This window comes from Eriocheir sinensis, chromosome 54, assembly GCF_024679095.1.
Source record: "Eriocheir sinensis breed Jianghai 21 chromosome 54, ASM2467909v1, whole genome shotgun sequence".
In the NCBI taxonomy this organism is placed as follows: domain Eukaryota; kingdom Metazoa; phylum Arthropoda; class Malacostraca; order Decapoda; family Varunidae; genus Eriocheir; species Eriocheir sinensis.
In genome coordinates, this window is record NC_066562.1 from 10,725,681 (window position 1) to 10,752,315 (window position 26,635).

The 26,635-nt window shown below is 43.8% G+C and overlaps 1 protein-coding gene, 2 long non-coding RNA genes and 1 pseudogene across 3 annotated transcripts; 2 read left to right on the forward strand and 2 right to left on the reverse strand.

Annotated features, from left to right (window-relative positions):
• Positions 1-6,732: 6,732 nt before the first annotated feature.
• LOC126983767 (uncharacterized) lies at positions 6,733-9,287 on the forward strand. The gene is made up of 3 exons (XM_050836845.1): positions 6,733-6,851; positions 8,024-8,332; positions 8,576-9,287. The coding sequence occupies exons 1-3, from the start codon at positions 6,840-6,842 to the stop codon at positions 8,867-8,869; spliced, it is 615 nt and encodes a 204-aa protein (XP_050692802.1). The 5' UTR covers positions 6,733-6,839; the 3' UTR covers positions 8,870-9,287.
• A 1,140-nt stretch (positions 9,288-10,427) lies between these two features.
• Positions 10,428-13,470, forward strand: LOC126983450 (uncharacterized). Its single transcript, XR_007735910.1, has 3 exons — positions 10,428-10,557; positions 12,270-12,387; positions 13,023-13,470. It is a non-coding gene; the product is annotated as an uncharacterized LOC126983450 (long non-coding RNA).
• Positions 13,471-18,213: 4,743 nt separating this feature from the next.
• On the reverse strand, positions 18,214-19,134 carry LOC126983768 (uncharacterized). Its single transcript, XR_007736228.1, has 2 exons — positions 18,847-19,134; positions 18,214-18,665 (listed from the first exon to the last, which is right to left on the reverse strand). It is a non-coding gene; the product is annotated as an uncharacterized LOC126983768 (long non-coding RNA).
• A 404-nt stretch (positions 19,135-19,538) lies between these two features.
• On the reverse strand, positions 19,539-24,327 carry LOC126983451 (paramyosin-like; annotated as a pseudogene).
• Positions 24,328-26,635: the final 2,308 nt, after the last annotated feature.

The following is a 26,635-nucleotide window of genomic DNA, read 5'->3' on the forward strand; positions in this document are numbered from 1 at the left end:
TCACCCTCTCTCCCTCTCTCCCTGCCAAGGCTACCCATCACCCTCCTTCCCATATCAAGGTCATAAGGGCGTATCAACTATGTAAAGAATGCTTAACCTAAGACCCAACCCTATAGCGAATGCGTAACCTGAGACCCAACTCCATATAAGTAAGGTTTAGGGGGGGGGGGGGGTTATACGCTTTAGCTGCACGTTACCTCAGTGTTCATATCCGTCACATTAGCCCCGGAGTCTGCCTTCTGTAATGGTATTTTAGAAAGGGTTAGTGTATTGGCGCTTTGTGGCTGTGCTCGCCTCTGTAACTTTTAGAGGTTTTAGAGAACAGTGTTGCTTGTATTCCACCTCTTCCTCCACCTCTCAATTCCACCTGTCACCCCTCCACCATCCACTCCATCATAAATACGTAAGGAGTCTGCAAGAGGCCGGTCGGTCTATCCAAGGCAGCTCCGGTAATCCTAACCCCACCTAACGTCGCTATCTATCAATCTATCTAACCTTTTCTTTAATCTATCTATCGTATTGGCACTCACCTCATGACTGCCAGGCCTATTCCACTCATCCACCACTCTTGCCAATGTCCTTGTTGAATCTGAATTTTTCCAGTTTAAACTCATTGCTGCGTGTCCTACCCGGCTCTCTTACCACCAAGACCTTATTAGCAGCCCCCTTATTAAAGCCCTTCATCTATTTATAAACTTTGACCAAGTCTCCTCGCAACCTTCACCTTTCTAAAGAATGTAAATGTAATTGTTATAGTCTACCTTCATAGGGCAAGTTTCTCACCCCCTGAATCATCTTTGGCATCCTCCCCTGCACAGATTCCAACACCTTGATATCCATTCTATAGCAGGGTGACCAGAACTGAACCGCATGATCGAGATGAGGTTTAACTAATGCTAAATACAGCTTTTGGATGGCCAGCGCTCCTGTTGCTTACGCTTCTAGAAATGAAACCCAGTACCCTGTTTGCATGATTCCTCTCCTGAATGCATTGAGCTCTGAGCCCTTCCCACTATAGCAGGGTGACCAGAACTGAACCGCATGACTGAGATGAGGTTTAACTAATGCTAAATACAGCTTTGGGATGGTTAGCGCTCCTGTTGTTTACGCTTCTAGAAATGAAACCCAGTACCCTGTTTGCTCTGAGCCCTTCCCACTATATCAGGGTGACCAGAACTGAACCGCATAATCGAGATGAGGTCTAACTAATGCTAAATACAGGTTCGAGATGGCTTGCTCTCCTGTTGTTTACGCTTCTAGAAATAAAACCCAGTACCCTGTTTGCTCTGAGCCCTTTCCACTCCGCCACATCCACCATCGCCCACTACATCCACCTCCACCCCTTCACGCCCATGCCTCTTACACTCACATCCACTTCCTCCTCCCACGTCCACCCTCACATCTATTCCGCAAACACATCTTTCTGCTCCACATTTCCACTCCCTCCCTCCTCCCCCTCCCCCCCCTCACCTGCTCCCTGTAATACCTGATCTACCTTGAGTCCAATTAACGCCTCGGCCTTTTTTTTTTTTACAGGTGTTCCGGAAGCAAAGATAAGGAAATACACCTGGATTTTGTGGGTAATGGAGGCAGGGTCACACACACACACACACACACACACACACACACACACACACACACACACACACACACACACACACACACACACACACACACACACTCGCACCTGTCGAAGTTAATTAAGTTAGGTGATGGATGACAAGGGAATAGGAGGAGGAGGAGGAGGAGGAGGAGGAGGAGGAGGAAGTTAAAGGTGAAGAGAAAGAAGAAAGTAAAATGATGAAGCAAAAGAGGAAAATGAAATACAAGAAAAGGATGACGATGATAACAAGGAGGAGGAGGAGGAGGAGGAGGAGGAGGAGGAGGAGTGCTTGACATTTCCACAGTTAATAAGACTTTCACTTTCTCACATTTTAAAAAACAAGTGAAAGCTCTCCTCTCTCTCTCTCTCTCTCTCTCTCTCTCTCTCTCTCCTTCTACTACTTCTTCTACTACTACTACTACCACTACTACTACTACTACTACTACTACTACTACTACTACTACTACTACTACTACTACTACTACGCAATCCTGTAAATATGTGAAGGATTGTGAAACTGAAAATTCCATAGAAAGATAAGGAGGAGGAGGAGGAGGAGGAGGAGGAGGAGAAGGAGGAGGACAGAGGATGAGAGGGATGTATATATACGCTTTTTTTCCCTCCGTTTTTTCCTTCCCATCAAAATTGACCATCACCTCCTCCTCCTCCTCCTCCTCCTCCTCCTCCTCCTCCTCCTCCTCCATATGAGTGCGTAGATGTGAGAAGATTTGAGGAATGTGAGGAAGGGAAGAAGGGGAGGAGGAGGAGGAGGAGGAGAAAAAAAGCAAATATGTAGGAAATAGAAGAGAAGAGAGAGGAGGGAAGAAGGGATCAAAAGGAAGAAGATAGGAGGAGAAGGAAGGAAGGAAGGAATGGAAGATAGGAAGGATAGAGACGGAGGAGGAAGAGGAGGAGGAGGAACGAATGTATGGGAAGCGAGGAAGAAGGAAAGAGAAGAGGAAGAAGAGAGGAAGGGAAGAGAGATAACGAGAGGAAGAAGGGAGATAAGAAGAGGACGAAGGAAGGGAGGAAAGAAGAAGAAGAAGGGAAGAAATAAAAGAAGGAAGATGAAGAGAAAGAAGGAATTGAAAAGAGGAAGACAGGAAGGAAGGGAAGGAAGAAGAGTACAGTAGGAAAGAAGAGGAGGAGGAAGGAAGAGAAGAAGAAGAGGAGGAAGGAAGAGGAAGAAGAGGAGGAGGAGGGGGGGAGGGGGAGCCTAGTCCTTGACATTTCTTGTAGTTTGAACTTGTTTTTTGACCTTGAAGGAAAGTTTTTTGGGGAATGAGCTTACGCCTCCTCCTCCTCCTCCTCCTCCTCCTCCTCCTATTCCTCCTCCTCTTCCTCCTCTTCTTTTCTCCTTTCTCTTTCTCCTTTTCCTGTTCTTTTTCTTGTCCTTTTTTTCTTTCTTCTTATTTTTCTCTAATTCATTTCCTTTTTTTTTCTCATGTCTCTCTTTTCTTCTTTTCTTTTCTTTTTTATTTAGATTTGGAACTAAATATCCACCTGATTTTATTTATTTTGCTATATTTATTTATTTATTTAACTTTTATTTACTCCTGTGTTCCTTAATAAATGTAATTGTATATCTTTAATTATTGTCTCCTTTCCACCTCATCCTCCTTCTCTCCTTCCCTTCCTGCCACCCTCCTCCTCTTCATCAACCCTTAGATGGCCGTAGAACTCTTTATAGACGGTCCAAAATCCAGTCACTCAGTTTTGTATGGCAGAAATATAACCACTTCCAGACTGCGGTAGAATCTATATATGGACGATAGCTAAAACATCTCTTAATGCGGGGTAACTAATTTTATGCTACGGTCGTAAATTCGGCAGTAACTGTATATAGACCATTCATTTTGGGGGAGCTTCTCTTTAAATACCGCCGCTGTCTGAGAGTTATTTTTGGTATGTGTGTGATTTAAAGTTTGATTTCGTTTGTTTGTTTAAATTGTTTTCTACTTCCGAGTTGCTTCCTTCCTTCCTTCCTTCCTTCCTTCCTTCGTTCTTTCTTTGTGAGTGTTTCTTTCTTCCTCTTCTTTATTTTTCTTTCTTTTCTTCCTTCTTTCCTCTTTTTCTTTCTTTCGTTCTTTCTCCTTTTTTTCTCTGACTGCATTCATCGTTCATTATTGTTATTATTATTATTACACACACACACACACACACACACACACACACACACACACACACACACACACACACACACACACACAGACACACACACACACACACACACACACACACACACACACACACACACACACACACCTCTGTTTCGTCTTGAATAACTAGGTGTGTGAAGGGCGAACTAACCTTCACATTTCACAGCCTCGGTCTTCTCCTCTGTTCCTCCTTCTCCTCCTCCTCCTCCTCCTCCTCCTCCTCCTCCTCCTCCTCGTACGCGGAAACCCCTTGTGAGGAATTACGCGAAGGAGGAAAGGAAGGAAGGAATGAAGGAAGGAAGAAAAAGGAGAGAGAGCGTTAGAAAGAAGAAGAAGAAAGAAGGAAAGGAGGAAGAAAGAAAGGAAGGGAGGAAGTAAGGAAGGAAAGAAGGAAAATGAGAAAGAAAGAAAAATAAGGAAGAAAGAAGGAATGAAGGAGAAAAGGAAGGAAAGAAAAATACAGAAGAGGAAGAAAGAAACAGTCACAAAGTAAGAAAGAACGAAAGAAGGAAGGAAGGAAGGAAGGAAAACACGGAAGAAGAAGAAAACAAACAAACGAAATGGAGAAAATAAAAAAAATAAAAAAAACTGTTCTTGGAGATAGCGCAATGGAGGCGAACGAAGGAATAAGCACCAAAAAAAAACAAAAAAACAACAACATCGAAACAAGGGAAGAACATGAGATCGAGGCGGAAGAAAAAGAAGAAAAAAAAAGATGACAAGTTATGATGCAACAACGAGGGAGAACGAAAGGAAGGAAGGAACAGGGAAAGAAGGATGGAAGGCGTGAAGGAAAAAAAAAGGGTTATGGGAGATGATGCATTAGAGGTGAACGAAGGAGTGAAAGAAAAAGAAAACAAAACAGGGCGATAAAAAGCGACCCTCCGTAGACCAATTGAGTGAGGACAGAGGGGAAGAAATTGCGCTCTGAATTACGTGGATGAAAGGAATAAAACGTAGAAAAAATATCTACCCTACGAAATAAGGCAACTCGAGGAAGATAAAGAAAGAGAAAAGGTGAAGGAAATGGTTTACATGATCAACCATTTGGGGTGAAAGAAGGAGTGAGAGGAAAAGAAAGACAAGATAAACGTGAATGAAGTGGTTTACGCGATCAACCATTTGGGGTGAAAGAAGGAGGGAGAGAAAAAGAAAGAAAAAAACGTGAGTGAAGTGGCTTACACGATCAACCATTTGGGGTGAAAGAAGGAGGGAGAGAAAAAGAAAGAAAAAAACGTGAATGAAGTGGCGTACACGATCAACCATTTGGGGTGAAAGAAGGAGGGAGAGAAAAAGAAAGAAAAAAAACGTGAATGAAGTGGCGTACACGATCAACCATTTGGGGTGAAAGAAGGAGGGAGAGGAAAAGAAAGAATAAACATGAATGAAGTGGCGTACACGATCAACCATTTGGGGTGAAAGAAGGAGTGAGGGAAAAAGAAAGAAAAAAAACGTGAATGAAGTGGCGTACACGATCAACCATTTGGGGTGAAAGAAGGAGTGAGGGAAAAAGAAGGAATAAACGTGAATGAAGTGGCGTACACGATCAACCATTTGGGGTGAAAGAAGGAGGGAGAGAAAAAGAAAGAAAAAAACGTGAGTGAAGTGGCTTACACGATCAACCATTTGGGGTGAAAGAAGGAGGGAGAGGAAAAGAAAGAAAAAAACGTGAATGAAGTGGCGTACACGATCAACCATTTGGGGTGAAAGAAGAAGGGAGGGAAAAAGAAAGAAAAAAACGTGAATGAAGTGGCGTACACGATCAACCATTTGGGGTGAAAGAAGGAGGGAGAGGAAAAGAAAGAAAAAAACGTGAATGAAGTGGCGTACACGATCAACCACTTGGGGTGAAAGAAGGAGGGAGAGAAAAAGAAAAAAAACATAATCCCGAGAAATCAATAAGTGTCACAAATAAATAAGTATACGGGGAAAGGATTTAAAGTATAATTAGTATGAATGGAAAAAGGTGATCATCAGTAAATAAGTAAAGTTGGATAAACGAGTGAGAGAGAGAGAGAGAGAGAGAGAGAGAGAGAGAGAGAGAGAGAGAGAGAGAGAGAAAGAAAGAAAGAAAGAAAGGAAGGAAGGAAGGAAAGAAAGAAAGAAGGAAATAAAGTATGAATGAATGAATGAAAGGAAGAAAGAAAGAACCGTCACATAAAATTGAATAAATGTGAATCGGTCGGTAAATTCTGATAAAAACAAAAATAATGAAAGATAAAAAAAAGAAAAAAAGAAAATGAGACAGGACAAGAAAAAACGCGCTGGAAAAAAACAGTGAAAGAAAGAAAGAAAGAAAGAAAAGAAAGAAAAGAAAGAAAAGGAAAAGAGCAAAGTGTAAGTTATCCCACAAATGAAGAATTACAAAAAAAAAAGATCAATATATATTTTTTTTCTTTTCAATAAACTCCGTCTAGCTCGAGGGAGGAGATGACCACGAGGAGATTATAAAACTGACCATATTTTCTCTCTCTCTCTCTCTCTCTCTCTCTCTCTCTCTCTCTCTCTCAAAAATCACCTTACCTTCCCCAAAATAGGAAATCGGAAGTAGCATGCGAGGAGCAGGAGGAGGAGGAGGAGGAGGAGGAGGAGTTTCTACCATAACAAAAAGTGACCCAAACACATCCATCTTTGACACGGAAGTAGAAATAGTAGTAGTAGTAGTAGTAGTAGTAGTAGTAGTAGTAGTAGTAGTGATAGTGGTTGTTATTCCTTCTACTGTTAATATAATGCTCTCCTTTTATCTGTATTTAAATCTATTTCTATCTATATACACACCTCTCTCTATACTGTCTATCTATCTATCTATCTATCTATCTATCTATCTATCTACCGTCATCATCATCATCACCATCATCAGCACTCAGTCAAAGATGAAGTTCAGCGAAAAGCGAAGAAAACGAAGCAAGAATGAGTCGCTACAAAAAAAAGTGACCTTGCCGCGGTGTCTTGGCTCGGACGAAGCAGCCCAAAAAACCGCGACTCTTGGATGCTGACATTTGGGCTGGAGGGCCGGGAGGGTATATAAGGCAAAGGCGGGGTGGGTGAGGCATCAGTTCCCATCCTACTTCCGAACCATGAGGACCTTCGTAAGTTTCTGGAGAGTGAGAGAGAGAGTGAGTGTGTGAGAGTGAAAGGGATTAGAAGATAAGAAGAGAGAGAGAGAGTGAAAGTGTTGCAATGGTGGTGTAGTTAGGATATTAATAGTATAGGGGTGGTTGACAGTGTGGTGGTGGTAGTGTGGCCGTAAATGGTGGTGATAGCAGAAAAGTCTAGTGCATAGCTGTTATTTAAATCCGGGGAGGCTCGAAACGCTAGCACGGTATTATGGACTCCCTCAGCACGAGAACATAGCGTTGTCAACACGTATGCAGAAGGACAAAGCTCCGAATCTTCAACTCCCTCGTGCTCCCTGTCTTACTCCGTGGCTGTGAGACATGGACGCTAAATGGGGACTTGGAGAGACGGATTAATGCCTTTGAAGTTCGTGTGTTTCCTGTCTTAATCCGTGGCTGTCAGACATGGACGCTAAATGGGGACTTGGAGAGACGGATTAATGCCTTTGAAGTTCGTGTGTTTCCTGTCTTAATCCGTGACTGTCAGACATGGACACTAAATAGGGACTTGGAGAGGCGGATTGATACTTTTGGGGTTCATACCTTGAGCAAGTCCATAGATCCTGCCGGGTGGTACTCAGGATGGGAAGGGGGTCTATATGGGGACTTATACAGAGGAACCTCCGGGCATAGAGTCGTAGGGTAGGCAAGGCGATGTGATTGATTAATTCCTCCTCTTCCTCCTTCACCCTTGTCCATCCTCGCCCACTCTTCCATCCTCTTCCCATGCCCTCGCCCTGACCCCTTCCCTTCCCCCCTCTGGTCATCCTCATCCTCTTCCTCCTCATCTTCCCTTCCTCCTCCCACACCTCATCTTCACAGTCTTCCTCTCGCCTCTCGTCCCCTACCTTCCTCCCTCCTCCTACTTTACTTCTCCTCCTCCTCCTCCTCCTCCTCCTCCCTGGCTCCTCTCCTTCACCCCCATCACCTCCTTCTTCACTTCCTACCTAACCTCTTCCTTTCTTCTTTCTCGTCTCATCCTCACCTCCTCCTCCTCCTCCTTCTTCCCCTCCTCCTCCTCCACCTTCTTTACCTCATGGCTAACCTCTTCCTTTCTTCTCTCTCGTCTCATCCTCACCCTTCCTCTTCCTCCTCCTTGACCTCCTCCGTCTGCACCCTCTCACCCCTGTCTTCCTCCCCCACAGGCGTGTATGCTTCTGCTTCTGGGCGCGGCGTCAGCTCAGGCTCCCACCACCGTCGGCGCCGAGGCTGCCACCGCCCCTGAACCCACCCTTGCCGCCGACCCCGCCGCTGCCGCTCCCGCCGCCGCCGCTGCCCCCGTCGCCGCCGCCGCTGGAGGTCTCGCAAACCGTGGCACACTCGGCTTCAACCCCGGCCCCGCGTTCTACGGCCCGGGCCTGAACAACGCTAACGCCATTAGGCCCAACCAGCAGATCATCCAGCTCATGCAGAACTACCTCAAGACGGCCCCCAACGGCGCCAACCTGAGAGTGGTGAGTAGCAACATAAGCAGTAACAGTAGTAGTAGTAGTAGTAGTAGTAGTAGTGGAAGTAGTAGCAGTATCGTATTTATCCACCAACCGTAGTAGTAGTAGCAACTGTAGTACTTTCTTGTATATCTATCAATAGTAATGGTAGCAGTAATAGCACACTCTTATCTTTCCACCAATAGTAGTAGTAGTAGTAGTAGTAGCAGCAGCAGCAGCATCACCCTCCTATCCCTCCTTCCCCTTCAGTTCGTGGGCGTTGACGGCCAGACGCACTTCACCGACCAGTTCGGCCAAGAGACGGAGGTCCTTCACCCCACCTACGGCGACCTCAACGAACTCTTCCAGGACCCCATCGAGCTGAGCGAACGCATGACCGAGTTCCGCCAGCAGGGCCTCGACCAAGCCATCAACCGCTGCCAGACTGAGCTGCGCCAGAGGTTCTTCACCAACCCCGCCTCCTTCACCCCCGACCTCTTCGCCGGCCTCAACATCCCCACCGCTGGAACTCCTGGAGCCGGCGCCCGTGTGGTAGTGGCGTAAATCATCACTTCTGGGACTCCACTCCTGCATCACCACTTTGCTCTCTTGCTCTTCCTTCACCTCCACATGACCTTCCAACTTCGCCCGTCCTCGGTGTCACAGGTGGTGGTGATGGTGTCCGTGCTGTGATGGCGTTTTACACCTCCACAACACCACTCCATCACCTCCACTTCACCACCGGACGTCCTCTATAGCAATAACTCCACCTCGTCTCCATATAGGCTCCATTTCTTTCCTTATTTCTTCTATATTGATTTTCTTCCATTTTTTATGTGATTTGCATGTTGTAAAAAGCACCGCACAGTTTCCCCACGCTAGCTGTACATTGTTCTTCCCTTCTGCATGTGTGTATTTAAGGGTCACGTGCTACACCAGTATTTGTAACTTATTCACATAAATAATAATGTTCGGAAAGTAGTATATGTGGTTTTGTGTGTTACCTCGAGGCTTGCTAACTTGGTGCCTCCTCCTCCTCGTCCTCCTCCTCCTCCTCCTCGTCTTCAACCTCCTCGTCTTCCTCATCCTCATCCTTATCCTCTTCTTACTCAACCTCCTTCTCGTCTTCAACCTCCTCCTCCTCGTCTTCAACCTCCTCGTCCTCCTCATCCTCATCCTTATCCTCTTCTTACTCAACCTCCTCGTCTTCCTCATCCTCATCCTTATCCTCTTCTTACTCAACCTCCTCCTCGTCTTCCTCAACCTCCTCCTCCTCTTCCTCCTAATTATCATCAGTCTGAACGATCGTGTAAGCTGATGAAAGGCTGTTAGGTAGTTTATGATGCTTAAGATGCTCAGGATGCTGGGATGAGCTGATGAGATGAAATAATAAGATAACGTGATGCTTGCGATGTTGAGATAAGCAGATGAGATAGAACATGTAAGCGGGTGTAAGAGGGTGAGTCAATGATGCTGGGATGTTGAGATGAGCAGATGAGGTAAAATAATGATGTAAAATGATGCTTGCGATGTTGAGTTAAGCAGGTGAGATAGATTAAAGATACAGGTGAAAGATGCTGAGTCAATGATGCTGGGATGTTGAGACGAGCAGATGAGGCAAAATAATGATGTAAAATGATGCTTGCGATGTTAAGATAAACAGGTGAGATAAATTAAAGATTCAGATGTTAAAGGCCGAGTCATTGATGCTTAGGAAGTACTTGTGTGACTTTACGATCGTTTTAACAGGCAGGGAAGGTTGTTAGGCTGGTAATTAGGTAGTTAGTGGGAGTTGGTTGAGTGGGTGAGTGTATGGTTGAATGATCGTCTCCGCTGATAAATGGTTGTTAGGTAGTTAGAGGGGGGATGTTAGAAGGAGTGAGTGCATGGTTGAACGAGCGTCTCAGCTAATGAAAGGTTGTTAGGTAGTTGGTGGGGGTGATTGAGGGGTGAGTGAATGGTTGAACGAGCGTCTCAGCTAATGAAAGGTTGTTAGGTAGTTAGTGGGGCGTGGTAGAGTGGTTGAACGGTCGTCTCATCTTATAAAAGGCTGTTAGGTAGTTAGAAGTGTGTGGGGGGGTCGAGGGGATGAGCGCTGGGGTCCTTCTCCCTCATTCCCAGGCTGGCAGGCGAGGAGGGAGGACGCAGAAGCAGGTTAGGTCTCACTCTTCCGTGACTCAAGGCTCCTGGACACCTGAAACACTACATAAGGGGGCACGGGACATCAACACCTGTGATTACGCGAGTTCCAGGTGAGTAGAGGAACGGTGTGTGTGTTAGGAGGTAAGACGTAGAGCAGGTTAAGTACCATTGTTACATGACTCAAGGCTCCTGGACACCTGTAACACTGTATAGAGGAGAACGGAACCCCAACACCTGTGATTACGTGAGTTTCAGGTGAGTAGAGGAACGTTGTGTGTGTTAGGAGGGAAGAGGCAGAGCAGGTTAGGTCCTATTATTGTTACGTGACTCGAAGCTCCTGAACATCTGAGTAGAGTATCACGGGACACCTACTACACCTGTAATTACGCGAGTTTCAGGTGAGTAGAGGAACGGTGTGTGTGTTAGGAGGGAAGACTTACAGCAGGTTAGGTCCTACTATTGTTACGTGACTCTGAGCTCCTGAACGAAACTCTATATAGAGGAGAACGGAGCCAATACCTGTGATTACGTGAGTTCCAGGTGAGTTTTTATTTTTTTACAGCAGAGGAGACAGTGCAGGGGCGTAAAAATAAAACATTGAAAAAAAAAAGCCCGCTACTTACTGGAGGGAACAGGTAACGAGGGAGAGAGAGAACCAGGCCTTCAGATAGTTCGTTTTATTTAATTTATTTGGTAGAGTATGTCCGATTGTTTCTCTCTCTCTCTCTCTCTCTCCTTGGATCGCCTTAATTTTTTTTCTCATTATTGCTTTATTTGCCTTGATGCCGCCTCCTCCTCCTCCATCTTATCTCCTTCACTACTTCCTTCCTTCCGTAACAACCTCCTGTAGTTTTTATTATCCTTTTATAGTTGTATTTTATCATGGTTTAATTTGTAACTGGTTTTATATAGTTTTATCAGTGTTGGTTTTATCACTTTTTTTTTTAATTTTAAGCTTCTATAGTTTTATGAGTTAATTAATTTGTATTAGATTCGGCGCCAAATGACCCCGAAGTTGCGGCGCCAAGACAGACCGCCCTAATCATCATCATCATCATCAGACTCCCTAAAAAAAAACATGTGGAAATAATTTTGGGTTTATGAGATTGACTTACAGCAAGATCAGAGGTTTAAAGTTTAGCATTCGTGGTTCAGGGCATAAATGTTCACAGGCTTTCTACTGAAGATTTCTCATTTTTAGTGTGACAAATATTATTATGAAAGCCATTATCAGGCAGAAGTTACATTAATGCTTTGTTATCTAATAGTGAAAATTGTAGTAAAAATATGCACCACAAATTATATTCTAGATTATGCAGCACAAAAAATATGCAGCACAAATTATATTCTAGATTATACAGCACAAAAAATATGCAGCACAAATTATATTCTAGATTATACAGCACAAAAAATATGCAGCACAAATTATATATTCTAGATTATGCAGCACAAAAAATATGCAGCACAAATTATATTCTAGATTATACAGCACAAAAAATATGCAGCACAAATTATATATTCTAGATTATGCAGCACAAAAAACAGTATTATACAAATTATATTCTTATACAGCACAAACATATAAATACGAAGTCGATTATACTTCAAAGAGTCTCCGAGAAAATAGTCTAAGCATCTGGTATTAAAGGAAACAAATTTGAGCGTCCCTTGCGTGTATTTAAAGCCTTGCATACAATGTTGTCATAGTAGTGGCCGGCCATGAGTTGATCCCCGGCACCAAGTGGGGTTGGGGTTGCATTTCAAGACAACTGATGAAGTGTTTCTACTTTCACTCCACTGCTTCATCGCTCTATCCCAACAGACCATGGTGGCTTGTTGGAGGGTCGACGCCTGGCAGGGTCCACCATGCGCCACACCTGAAGAGCAACAAAGACGCCAGAGAGAGGAACACTTCAAATGCCTCTGCAAAGCATCGTGTGGTGTGCGTGGTGCAGGGACACGCAGGATGTAGCATTTAACCCTGTAGCAGCGACGGGCTAAATTTTTGCCACGATATCAACTCCCCAAAGTAGATGATGTCATAAACTGATCACAAATGCGTTGATATATATTATGAAATGGTTTGCGTGAGTGATGATTTTTTCTCATTTTTTCGCTTAGAGGGACCATTAACCTGGTAGCAGCAGGGACCATGTGTAGTGCGGCGACTATGCCTGATGAACGAGCCTCCCATAACCCACTTAGCCAGTGGGGCACCTCTTTGGCTGACTGGATAAGGAGTGGCTCTGGCTCTCCCGTCACGCTGGTCACGGGTTCAATCCCAGGCAGCCGGCGAATACCCTGATCTTGATTAATTTCTCGTGTGTTTCGATACACGCAGAGGACGTGTTGGAAAATAGAGGAAATAGAAAAATAAGCATGACACATGTTTCTTAATGGTCCCTTCAAGCGAGAAAAATGAGAAAAAATCACCCCTCACACGATCCATTTCATAATATATATCAAAGCATTTGTGATCAGATTATGTATCATCTATTTTGGGGGGGTTTATATCATGGCACAAATTTGGCCCATCACTGCTACTGGGTTAACTATATTTCTTCTTTCATTTCAGCGGTCTTATTCAGAGAGAATGAGGCGGCATGCAGAGATCGCTGCTTATGCATCCTCCCGGTGGACCATCTCGCTGGTCGCCTTGAAATGGAGCTCACTGACATATTTCTCCGTGTTTGCCTCCCAGCAGCTGCCATAACTAGCCCGACTCTGATGCCTGAGAGGGGGGGGACACCCTGGACGGTAGACACAGAGGGTCCAATCGGTAAATTCTCTTCAGAGGCAACCCAGCAGGATGACACACCAGCAGCCGTCTCTCCCAGCAGTCTTATTTTCCCTGAAGAAGACTCAAATGGTTAAGAGGAAACATAGAACTGTACACCTGCTATACACCCCAAGTCCCTACATCAGTCACTCCACCCAGGATGAATTCATTATGTATAAGGGCAGGATAATTTGTTTGATCGCCACATCTGGAGGATTTTTCAATAAATGGCCGGATATAGACACTTATATTGTTTGATTCAAGAAAATTGACTCCAGTTTTTCTCCGGAGAGTTGTGGAGGTATTTATGACTTAGTACAGTTTTTAAGGCCTGTTTTACGCCATTTACAGGGAGGGGAAGTCTCTACAGCTTTTTAAGGCCTATTTTACACCATTTACAGGGAGGGGGTACAGTTTCTATGCCCCGTTTTACGCCATTTACAGGGAGGGCAAGTCTTTACAGCTTTTAAGGCCTATTTTAAAAAAGGGAGGGGAAGTTCAGTACAGCTTTTAAGGCCTGTTTTACACCATTTACAGGGAGGGGAAGTTCAGTACAGCAAGTTTTTTTTTACCATTTCCATACAAATATCACCAGCTTTGGTAGATCACCAGCTTTGGTGATCAATATTTCACTTGTGGAAGTATTGGTCTACTGAAGTTGGTTGAAATGTTTAACGTGTGAGAGATGGAGCAACTTGTCATATTCCATCACTGAAGTTGCTCCACCATTCAACACTCCAGAGCTGACTTACGTGTGATAGATGGAGCAACTTCACTTGTGGAAGTATTGGTCTACTGAAGTTGGTTGAAATGTTTAAACACAGACAATTTTTTTTATGTCATCTCAACTTTTAAGGAATAATGCTTTATCCTGTTACAAATATAAAATTGAAGATACACTAAACTTGCTACACCTTAATTGTCACCCACTACACGCTGACAGGGAGGTAGAGTTAACAGGGCAAACCATTCTTTACATTCAAACACTGTATGTACTTCAAACTAAGTCTCACACCAATATAACTACAGGCAGGCACAACTATTAACCCAGTAGCAGCAATGGGCTGAATTTGTGGCTTTACCGTGTAGCAGCGACGGGCCAAATTTGTGGCTTTACCGTGTAGCAGCGACGGGCCAAATTTGTGGCTTTACCGTGTAGCAGCGACGGCCCAAATTTGTGGCTTTACCATGTAGCAGCGACGGACCAAATTTGTGGCTTTACCGTGTAGCAGCGACGGGCCAAATTTGTGGCTTTACCGTGTAGCAGTGATGGGCCAAATTTGTGCCATGATATAAACCTCCCAAAATAGATGATGCATAAACTGATCACAAATGCGTTGATATATATTATGAAATGGTTTGTGTGTGTGATGATTTATTCTCATTTTTCTCGCTTAGAGGGACCATTAAGAAACATGATCCCTGCTGCTACCGGGTTAAATGTCATTCACTATATAATACCAACATAGAGGAAGAGGTAACAGTGGAACTAACGGAGTGCAAATCATTCTTTACATCCAAACACTGTATGTACTTCAAACTAACTCTCACACCACTATAACTCCTACCCAGGCAAGCATAACTATTAAGGTCATTATCTCACCTTTCATCCCTCAACTGTTAGCTTTAGGAGGTTAGACAAGACATATGTTAGGTCACCACAACACCCCTCCCTATGATTCTAGTAAACATATTGATGGAAAGTATAATTATCACGCTTATCTGATCTTTTATGCAGTTGTTAGCTTTAGGAGGTTAGACAAATATGTTAGGTCACCACATCACCCCCATATAATTTTAGTGAACAGATTGATGGAAAGACTAATCATCACACTTATTAATGCAACTGTTAGCTTTAGGAGGTTAGACAAGACATATGTTAGGTCACCACAACACCCCCATATAATTTTAGTGAACAGATTGATGGAAAGGATAATCATCACACTTATTAATGCAACTGTTAGCTTTAGGAGGTTAGACAAGACATATGTTAGGTCACCACATCACCCCCATATAATTTTAGTGAACAGATTGGTGGACAGCCCTTCTAAGTGTGATGCGACTCGGGGAAGGAAGGCAACCAACCACAAAGAGAATCTAAACGCTATTGTACCGAGTGTATTTTAACATCTTTGGACACCAGGATATTGTTTGCAGTTCTGATTAGTCATGAGTCAACACCAACCAGTCACTCTCCTAGGCCCGCCCTCTCCCAGAAGTCATTAATATCAATATCGACTTAACCATTTTGCCCTTTCAATAAGCACTATGATATGACCATTTTGCCCTTTCAATAAGCACTATGATATGACCATTTTGCCCTTTCAATAAGCACTATGATATAAATGCATTTGCCTTTTCAATACTATGATGGTATTTGCCCTTTCAATAAGCACTATGATATGACCATTTTGCCCTTTCAATAAGCACTATGATATGACCTATATGAGATTATTTAATGGTTTACGTAATTTTCTCAGACAGCAAGACATTGACATAAGCACTGAAGTCATTAATATCACCACCGAATTAACAGTTTTGCCCCTTCAGTATACACCTTAATATGACGTGTAAGAGATTATTTAATGCTTTAAGTGATTTTCTTGGGCAACAAAACACTGACAAGCTTATTTAATGCTTTAAGTGATTTTCTTGGGCAACAAAACACTGACAAGCTTATTTAATGCTTTAAGTGATTTTCTTGGGCAACAAAACACTGACAAGCTTTTTTCCCCCACTTATCAAATGGCGTAACATCCCAGTATTAAATTATGTATTATGGAGCTTTTCTCAGACAACACGACTTTTCCGCTGAACAAACGCCGTGATATCACCAGACCAAGATTGTTAAATGAGGTGATTCTCTCTATTAAAGGCAGCAAAAGTGTCCTCAACCATTCAACACTGACTTCTTGAGGGGCAGGGCACAGGAGGCTTATTGGATTGGTTTTGCATGGCTTGGGTAATCTTGTAGCGGCTGAGAAGATGCAGAAAAGGTCACAAAAAGACTCTCATGCTAACACTCGACCAGTAAGTAAGTGTGATGGGGCCTTTTGCACATCATCTCAGCTCCTGTACTACACTGATTTCCCTTCCCTTTTATAGTTATAGTAACATTCTAGTCTGGTTAGTGTCCTCTACATTGTTATTTCGAAAGGCATCGGTAATAGGCATGGCTTGTTTCGTATGAGCTGGTGCTGGTATGCTTAACCTCCTATCAACAAAGGCTCATATTAACTGGAAATGTCTATATAGATTGGTGACAACACCGTGACATGACAAGGCTGGGTCAGTGTGTTGTTTTGAAAGGCGTTGCTGATGGGCATGGCTTTTGTGTGAGCTGGTGCTGGTATGCTTAACTTCCTACCAACACAAAGCTCACCATCATGCACAAGAGAGATTTTACATAGAAAGACAGACAGAAAGAAGGAAAGAAAGAACGTACTGGGACCATCATGTGAAAGGGAGATTATAAAGAGAGAGAATGACAGACAGAAAGAAGGAAAGATAGAATGTACTGGGACCATATCATGTGAAAGGGAGATTATAAAGAGAAAAACAGACAGAAAGAAGGAAAGAAAGAACGTACTGGGACCATCATGTGAAAGGGAGATTATAAAGAGAAAAACAGACAGAAAGAAGGAAAGAAAGAACATACTGGGACCATCATGTGAAAGGGAGATTATAAAGAGAAAAACAGACAGAAAGAAGGAAAGAAAGAACATACTGGGACCATATCATGTGAAAGGGAGATTATAAAGAGAAAAACAGACAGAAAGAAGGAAAGAAAGAACATACTGGGACCATATCATGTGAAAGGGAGATTATAAAGAGAAAAACAGACAGAAAGAAGGAAAGAAAGAATGTACTGGGACCATATCATGTGAAAGGGAGATTATAAAGAGAAAAACAGACAGAAAGAAGGAAAGAAAGAACATACTGGGACCATCATGTGAAAGGGAGATTATAAAGAGAAAAACAGACAGAAAGAAGGAAAGAAAGAACATACTGGGACCATATCATGTGAAAGGGAGATTATAAAGAGAAAAACAGACAGAAAGAAGGAAAGAAAGAACGTACTGGGACCATATTATGGGAAAGGGAGATTATAAAGAGAAAAACAGACAGAAAGAAGGAAAGAAAGAACGTACTGAGACCATCATGGGAAAGGGAGATTATAAAGAGAAAAACAGGCAGAAAGAAGGAAAGAAAGAACGTACTGGGACCATCATGTGAAAGGGAGATTTTACAGAGAAAGAAAGGCAGAAAGAATGTACTAGGACCATCATGCGAAAGGGAGATTTTACAGAGAGAAGGTATTGGCGTTGTCTACACAGATTAACGACACTCTGACATAACAAGGCAGGGTCGGTGTGTTGCTCTGAAGGGCAGTGGAACGTTTGAGCTGCAAAGAGTTGACGCTTCACGATGAACACATTTGTATTGCTTTCTTTTCCTCCCTGACGGTACAGAGCGGCAGCAGAAAATACGTTGCTCGCTCTCTCTAAAGTGCGGTAACTTATCCTTAACAGTCTTTTATATACATCTTTACTTTCTCATTATAGCAGAAGACAAGCTCATCTTTCTTTAAATGTGGTAACTTATCCTTAACAGTCTTCTATATAAATCTTTACTTTCTTGTTTTAGCAGAAGGCAAACTCATCTTTCTTTAAATGTGCTAACTTATCCTTAACAGTCTTCTATATAAATCTTTACTCTCTTGTTTTAGCAGAAGACAAATTGATCTTTCTTTAAATGTGCTAACTTATCCTTAACAGTCTTCTATATAAATCTTTACTCTCTTGTTTTAGCAGAAGACAAATTGATCTTTCTTTAAATGTGCTAACTTATCCTTAACAGTCTTCTATATAAATCTTTACTCTCTTGTTTTAGCAGAAGACAAACTCATCTTTCTTTAAATGTGCTAACTTATCCTTAACAGTCTTCTATATACATCTTTACTTTCTCATTATAGCAGAAGACAAACTCCCCTTTCTTAAATTTACTAACTTAGTCTCAACAACATTCTGGTATTTACATTTTAACTTCATCATTGCCGAAGAATTTTTGCTCTCTCTATATATACATTCTTATATCATCAAGATTTTTATTATGAATTTTTAACTACCATGTATGCATATCTTGTGGTGCTAGTTTTAGATTCCTACATCACTATGCAATAATTTAATCCTGTTTCGTTGATATGTTAGTATTTTTTAATCTATATTCTAATTAATGTAATGTTTGACTTTGCATTTGCCAACTGTATAATCTCATGCCAGACCAACCCATTGCTATATTTCTACCACCATCAATTTCATCACCACCACCAAACCCAGGACTACCCAAATCAACAGGCATCAACCTTGTCAACCCAATTCTGTATTACCACCACCACCATCACCAAACCCAGGACTACCCAAATCAACAGACATCAACCTTGTCAACCCAATTCTGTATTACCACCACCACCACCACCACCACCACCACCACCATCACCAAACCCAGGACTACCCAAATCAACAGACATCAACCTCATCAACCCAATTCTGTATTACCACCACCACCACCACCACCACCACCACCAAACCCAGGACTACCCAAATCAACAGACATCAACCTCTTCAACCCAATTCTACCATACCCAATTTCTACTATACATTGCTGCCACCATCAAACCCAGGATTACCTAAACTGACAGACATCAACCTCTTCAACCCAATTCTACCATACCCAATTTCTACCATACCATTTCCACCAACCACCACCATCACCACCCTATCGTCATGTCATTTCACCTTACATTCATGACTGCAAAACCTCATAACCAACAGGGCCTTCTCACTTCAAATTCTCATCTCATGTCATCTCAACCTACTCATGTCACTAACCCCAACCACCACCGTCACCACCCTATCGTCATAATCATTGGCTCTCACCTTACATTCATGACTGCAAACCTCATAACCAAGAGATCCTACTCACCTCCAACTCAATCTCATCTGGCATCTCATTTCAACCTACTCATGTCACCACCCCTAACCTCATCTCATTTCACCTTTACATTCCACGACTACCAAAACCTCATAACCGAGACATCCTAGCTCACCTCTTCAACTCAATCTCATCTCATCTCATCTCAACCTACTTCATCCCTAACCTCATCTCATTTCACCTTATATTCATGACTGCAAGAACCTCATAACCAAGAGACATCCTACTCACCTCAAATCTCATCTCAACCCACTTCTACAACATCCCCAGTCACTCACCCCCACCCCTCCTCTCCTCACCTCACCCCCACCCCAATAGTCAGTCTAGCAGCATAGGGTCAGGGTGGAGACAGTCGTAACAATCGTATATGCTGTGGGCGAGGCAGTAGTGGTGACGATGGAGGTGACTGTGACGGTAGTGGTGAATGTCCCGGAGTGTGTCGCGGTGGTGCTGTTTCTGCCGGCTCAGGGCGTGCGTCAGGCGGCTTATGTCGTGTTCGAGGTGCTGGCGGTCGATGTCGTGGAGGGAGTGCGCCCGCCGGAGGGAGTTAGTGTAGTGCTTCTCCGTGCTGGCGAGGTCGCGGGAGAGTGTGACCTCGCTGGAGACTCGACGGCGGTGCTCGTCCTCGGCGTGTTCCCTTGCCTCGTCCAGCTGTTCCCGGAGTGAGCGAGTCTGTGGGGAGGGGGGAGAGGTTATGGAGGAAGAGGAGGGAGGAAGGAAGTGTTGGTTAGGAGTGGAAAGAGGAGACATGTTCTTGGAGAAAGTGTATGTGGGAGGAGGAGGAGGAGGAGGGGGAAGGGATATGAGAGTTAGGAGAAGGAAGGAAAATGAGGGTAAGGAGGAGGAGGAGGAGGAGAGAAGAAGTGTTGGTTAGGAGAGAGAGGAGGAGACAGATGTTCCTATAGAGTATGTGCGTTACTGGAGGAAAGGGGAAGGGGGTTAGGAGGAGGAGGAGGAGGAGGAGGAGGAGGAAGAAGGGAGATGAGAGTTAAGAGGAGGAGAAGGGAGGTAAGAGTTGTGAAGGAAGGGAGAAAAAGGAGTGTGTGTCTGTTCAAAGAGGAAGGAGAAGAAGGGAAACATGGAAACATGGAAATGCAGGCAACAGGCCTGACAAGCTTTGGGTCGCCCCAGGTCCGTTGGTTTAATCTGCTCGACCGCCACTTGGGGCTTGGTGAGCAGATGAAAGCACCTCGATATTGAGGAGCAGATGGAAGCCCCTCGTTATTCAGTTTACTCCCGACGCAGCAAAATGACGGTCGATTCTATATTTGAAGGAGTTGATGGTATTCGCATTCACTACTTCTGAGGGAAGATTGTTCCAGTAGCGGATGACTCGGTTTGAAAAGAAACTCCTTCCAATGTCTGTGTTACATGACCTATGACCTGACTCACCTCCTCCTCCAGCTTCTCCGAGGTCAGTCTTAACCGCCTGTTCTCCTCGGAAAGGTCAGCTGAGTGGTCCTTGAGTCTCAGCGTTGTGTCGTTGACCTGAAAGAGAGCAAAGCCATGTAAGAGAGGTCATATTGGGAGACTGAGAAACGTGTAACTAGAGTAAGGCTTTGGTTCCATCCACACCCAAGGAAAAAAGTTGGAAAGTTTCGTTTAGTCGGCGCAACATCTGTGGTCATATGCCGGAGAGGGGCAGGAGGGGAAGGAATTATAGAAGGGAACAGACCCCAGGAGACAGGACACAACTTGGTACCCATTCACTGCTGGGTGGACAGGACACTGGTTCCATTCTTCCACTTCCTCTCCTCCCTTTTTTCCTCCTTTACTCTTTCTTTCTTCTTTCCCTCTCCTTCCCGTCCTGTCCAATCCCTCTCACTCTCAACACCTGTCCAATCTCTCTCACTCCCACTCAAGTTCCACTCAGGTTCCACTCAGTCTCACTCAAGACCCACTCAAGTTCCACTCAGTCCCACTCAGCCCCACTCCAAGCTAGCTCAGTCCCTCTCCAGCCCCACTTCAGTCCCACACAGTCCAACTCAGCCCAACTTAAGTTCCACTCTATTCCCACTCAGACCCTCTCCAGCCCCACTCAGCCCCTCTCCATTCCCACTCAGTCCCTCTCCAACCCCTCTCCATTCCCACTCAGCCCCTCTCTACCCCCACTCCATTCCCACTCACATCATCCAGGGACGCCACCGTAGACCTGTATCGCGCTGAGAGGTCTGAGTAGCGCCTCTCAAGGTCGGCGACGGTGGAGTGTGGGTGGACAGCTCCTCGCGAAGGTCCTGAAGGGAGGTGGAGAGGGATGAAGTGGAAGAGAGAGAGAGAGAGAGAGAGAGAGAGAGAGAGAGAGAGAGAGAGAGAGAGAGAGAGAGAGAGAGAGGGCAGTATCTCACCTTACATAATTATTGGTTGATGTAGCCTGAGAGGGGATTAAGAAGGGGAAAGAAGGGGAGGAAAAGAACGGATGAGAGCAAAAAGGGGAAGAAGGGAGAAGAGAGGAAAGGAAAAGATAAAAAGAGGAAAAGAAGAAAGTAGGAAAAAGGAAAAGACGGAAGAAGGGAAGAGGAAAAAAATAAATGTGGGAAAATAGAAAGGGAAAAGAAAGGGAAGAAAAAAATAGGAAAAAGAAGGAAGGAAAGGGAACAAATGACGTAAGAGAGAGAGAGAGAGAGAGAGAGGAAGGGGAACAGATTAAGAAGTAAAATCATGTGACTAGACAATGATAGGTGGAGAAGGAAGGGAATGAAGAGGAAAGGAGAGAAGGAGGAGGAGGAGGGAGAGAAGGTCGGAATGAAGGAAAGGGGGAATGGGAAGAAGGAGGGGAGAAACGATAAGAGTAGAGAAAGAGAGGGGAGGGAAGGAGGTAAGGAATTAAGGGAAAAAGGAAGAGGAAGAGGAGGAGGAGGAAGGGAGAGAGATGGAGGAGGAGGAGGAGAAGGAAAGATGAAAGAAGGTTGAAAAGGAAGAAGAAGAAGGAAGGGAAGAAAATGGAGGAGGAGGAATACGAGGGAGAGAAGAAGGGAAGGAAGAGAAAAAAGAAAGATTGATAGATAGGAAGGGAGAGAGAAAGGGAGGCACGGTGGAGAGAGAAGGGAGGGAAGCGAGAGACGTAGGTAAAAAAAGAGGGAGGGGAGAGGAGGGTAAGTTGACCTAATATTCTCCAAGGTCATAATTATATCTATTGACCCTGCAGAGAGAGAGAGAGAGAGAGAGAGAGAGAGATCGTTGCAGTGCTTCAATGATCCAGTACTCTCTCTCTCTCTCTCAAACCGTGATCGTGACCTTTCAAACCACATAACTAACCAGTAATAATAATAATAATAATAATAATAATAATAATAATAATAATAATAATAATAATAATAATAATAAACACGATAATACCAAAACACTGTAAAATCTGACCTTTCAAACCCTTACTTATTTATAGAGGAGGAGGAGGAGAAGGAAGAGGAGAGGGAAGCGGGAGAAGAAAAGGAAGAGGAGGAAGATGACAAAAACTGGAGCAGGAGGAGGAGGAGGAGGAGGAATAAGATAAAAATAGAGAAGAAGGAGGAGGAAGAAGAGAAGGAAGAGGATAAGAATTGGATGAAGAGGAGGAGGAGGAAGATAAAAACAGAGGAGGAGGAAAAATAGAAGGAGGAAGAGGATAAGAATTGGAGAAGAAGGAGGAAGAAGATAAAAATAGAGGAGGAGGAAGAATAGAAGGAGGAAGAGGATACGAATTGGATGAGGATGAGGATGAGTATGAGGAGAAGATAAAAATACCCAGGTTCGTGTAATTCAAACATATTTCGTCCCAGCACACGATAGTAAGCCACGGTTTCCTTGGTCACGATCGAGGTCCAGTTCGCGTTAAAACAATAAAGAAAACTAATAAAAAAAAAACAACCATCACTTCAGTATTACATCGCGTTCTCTCCTCCCGCTCACCGCGTTCTCTCCTCCCGTTCATCGCGTTCTCTCCTCCTACCCCAAAACCGTGTGGTATCTGGAATTCGCTTTTTTTTTTTTTTTTTTTACGTGAACACCTATAACACCGGTAGGCTCTCTTGAAGGGCCTGGATGGTAGTCGGCCCCATCCCGTCATGGCGCAGGCAAGTGTTTATAGTGGCGCCATCTTCTCTTGGCTCATGCTGCCCCCCGGAACTCGTTCTTGATTCACTTGGACGGTTTCCTCTAGAGTCCGGGTTGATGGGTGGTCTTCAGGACAGCATGTGGGTAGTTTTAAGCCACTCGGCGGTGACTGAAAAATCCGAGGTGGTAGCGTGGGGATTCGAACCCGCGTCGTCCATCACGCGGTGAATGTGGGCCCAGCACGCATATAACGAAATCGTGCGTAAAATAACCAGTGAAAACAACCAAAACCCTTCTTTCAGCTGTGACCTAACTTATATGACCTCTCTTGACCTCACTTATACAACCTTTTAATCTGAGACCTAACATGTGACCCTTCCTTGCAACCTTTCCTCGTTATCATTTTAGCCGTGACCTAACTTGTGATCTTTCCCTAACCTTATTCAATGCCTTCAACTATAACCTAACCTTTGACCTCTTTTTCCTGATATCTAGCATAACTACACTTATGACCAAACACGTGACCTTTCCTTGCGACCTTGCCCATAACTTTCAACTGTGACCTTATTTGTGACCTGCCCTGACCTCACACCACCTATAACTATGTCCACACCTCTGACCCCTAACATTTGACCTATTTTACCTGATATCAAACCAAGCATGTGACCCTTTCTTGCAATCTCACCCATTACTTTTAGCTGTGACCTAACATGACGTGCCCTGACCTCACACCTCACCTCTGACCCCCGTTTCTAGCCCAAACATGACCTTTCCTTGCAATCTTTCCCTATAGTCTTAGCTGTGACCTATTATGTGACCTACCCTGACCTAATACCTCACTTATAATAATTACTACACCTCTGAGCCCCTTTGCTGACCCCCTTCTCTCACCTGGATGTGTCTCTGGTAACGCGCATTCTCCTCTAGCGTATTCTGATGCCTCGCTCGCTCCAATTCCAGCTCGCTCAAGGCCCAGCAGCCGCAGCGACGTCCACACCCCATCACTGCTGCACGAACACTGACGGACGACCCCTCAAGGACACCCGATGACGTTACTCACAGGGCGCCATTGGAGGAGTATGCCCTGAAAAAGAAGAAAATGGGGTGTTATTATTAGTATCAGAAGGAGGGAAGGAAGGAGAAGTAGGGAGGGAGAGAGAGAGAGGAAGGAAGGAAGGTTAAGAGTAGGGAGAAACTGATAAGAAGGAAGGGAGGAAGGGAGGAAAGAAGGAAGGAAGGATGGAAGGAAGGATAAGAGTAGGGAGAAATTGATAAGGAAGGAAGGAAGGAAGAAAGGAAAAGGAAGGACGGAAGGAAGGAAGGAAGGAAGAAAGGAAGGAAGGAAGGATAAGAGAGTAGGGAGAAATTGATAATGAAGGAAGGAAGGAAGGAAGAAGAAAGAAAGGGAGGCAAAAAGGGAGAAAGGAAGGAAAAGGAAGGAAGGAAGAAATGAATGAATGAATGAATGAATGAATGAAGGAAGGAAGGAAGGAAGGAAGGAAGGTAGACAGACGGACAGGAAAAAAAAGGAAAGAAAATAAAGAAGGAAAATGAGAAGGATAAAAAAAAAGCTAGAGAAAAAAGTAGAAAATAAAAAAAAAGGAGAAAGCAAAAGTAGATAAAAATAACACAAAAAAAGTGACGCAAAATGAAAGTGTTGCGTGAACAGAGGAACAAAAAAAAGCAACCTTCGCAACACAAGTCCTTCCCCACAACACGCAATAGGTGTGTTGCGTGATTTGGGGCTCCCGGGTGTAACACTTAGGCCAGCAACACAGTGTTTCCCCATTGATTTCTAGACCTTTTACTCCATACTCTCTTTTTTTTCTTTCTTTTTTGTTGTTTTTCTTTATTTTTTTCTATATTTTTCTTTGTTTTTTTCCGATACTTTTTTTTTTCTTGTTTTTCTTCATTTCTTCTGTTTTTTTCTTTGTTTTTTTCTATACTCTTTTTCTTTTCTTTCTTGTCGTTTTTCTTGATTTCTTTAATTGATTTCTTTTTTTTCATTTTCTTCTTTGCTACTTTTTTTTCCTACTCTTTTTTTTCTTTGTTTTTTCTTTCTTTGTTTCTTTGATTTCCTCAGATCAGATTCAGGTCAGGTCAGGTCAGGTCGGGAGGTCAAAAGTTGGGGTCAAATCCGCCATGTTGGATTGTGACCTCTTTGCTCGCCTCTTTGTTACTCTGGATTATGTTGTGGGATCAATGATGAGGGAGGAAGGGAGGGAAGGGGAGGAAGAGGAGAGGGGAAGGGAGGAAGAGGAGAGGGAAAGGGGAGGAAGAGGAAAGGGGAAGGGAGGAGGGGAGAGAAGGTTAAGGGGGTGAAGGAAGAATAGGTCAGAGGGGGGTGTGGGAGGAGGAGGAGGAGGAGGAGGAGGAGGAAGGAAAGGGAGGGGGAAGGAAGGCAAAAAGGAAGATAGAAAATGGAAGAAAAGAAGGAAGAGGAAAGAAAACGAAAGGAAGGGAAAAAAAGGGAATAAGGAAGGAAGGAAGGAAGGAGAGAAAACAGGACAAAAGAAAAGTAAGAGAATGGAGGAAGGGAAGGATGATTGTAGGAGGCAATTTTATGGAGGAAAGAGGGAGGGAAGGAGAGAGAATAGTCGGAGGGAGGAAAAATTTATGGAAGAGGAGGAAGGGAGGGAAAGGGTGAAGGAAGAGAAGAAAGGGAGAAGGGAGGAAAAGAGAAAAGGGAATATGCTGTAGGAGGCAATTTCATGGAGGAAAGAGGGAGGGAAGAAGAGTCGGAGGGAGGAAAAATTTATGGAAGAGGAGGAAGGGAGGGAAAGGGAGAATGAAAAGGGAGACAAAAAAAGTACTCCTCTCTGTTCTTCTCCCTCTTTTTTTAATATATTCCTTCTATTAACCTGTTTTTTTTCTTCTATTCTTTCCTCTACATTTTTTTCCTTTCCTTTCTTCATTTTTCCTTCCCTTTCCTCCTTTTCCTCTTCCATAGCTTCCCCCTCTCCTTTTTTTTTAATATTTCCAGCCTATTAACTTTTTTTTTTTATCTCTTCCATCTACATTTTTCTTTCTTTCCTTCCCTTTTCATTCTCTTCCATATAATAAGTTTTCCTGTTTTTTCTCCTTTTCTTCATTTCTCCTTCACTTCTATCAACATAATCTTCTCCTTCTCCTCCTCCTTCTTCTTCTCTATTTCTCCTTTTCCTCCCTTTTCCTTTCATATTTCTCCTTCACTTCTGCCATGAGAATTCTCCTCCTCCTCCTCCTTCTTTCTCCCTCCCTTCATATTTCCCTTTCTTTCCTCCCTTTTCATTTCTCCTTTTCTGCTTCAACTAAAAGAATTCTTTCTCCTCCTCCTCCTCCTCTGCATCGATCTCCCAGGTTGAGGTAATTGCTTCAGGTACGATTCCTCAACAAAAACAACACAC

Coding starts and splice junctions, on each gene's coding strand:
- LOC126983767 (XM_050836845.1), top strand. Junction 8,333..8,575: donor ACGGCGCCAACCTGAGAGTG/GTGAGTAGCAAC, acceptor CTTCCCCTTCAG/TTCGTGGGCGTTGACGGCCA.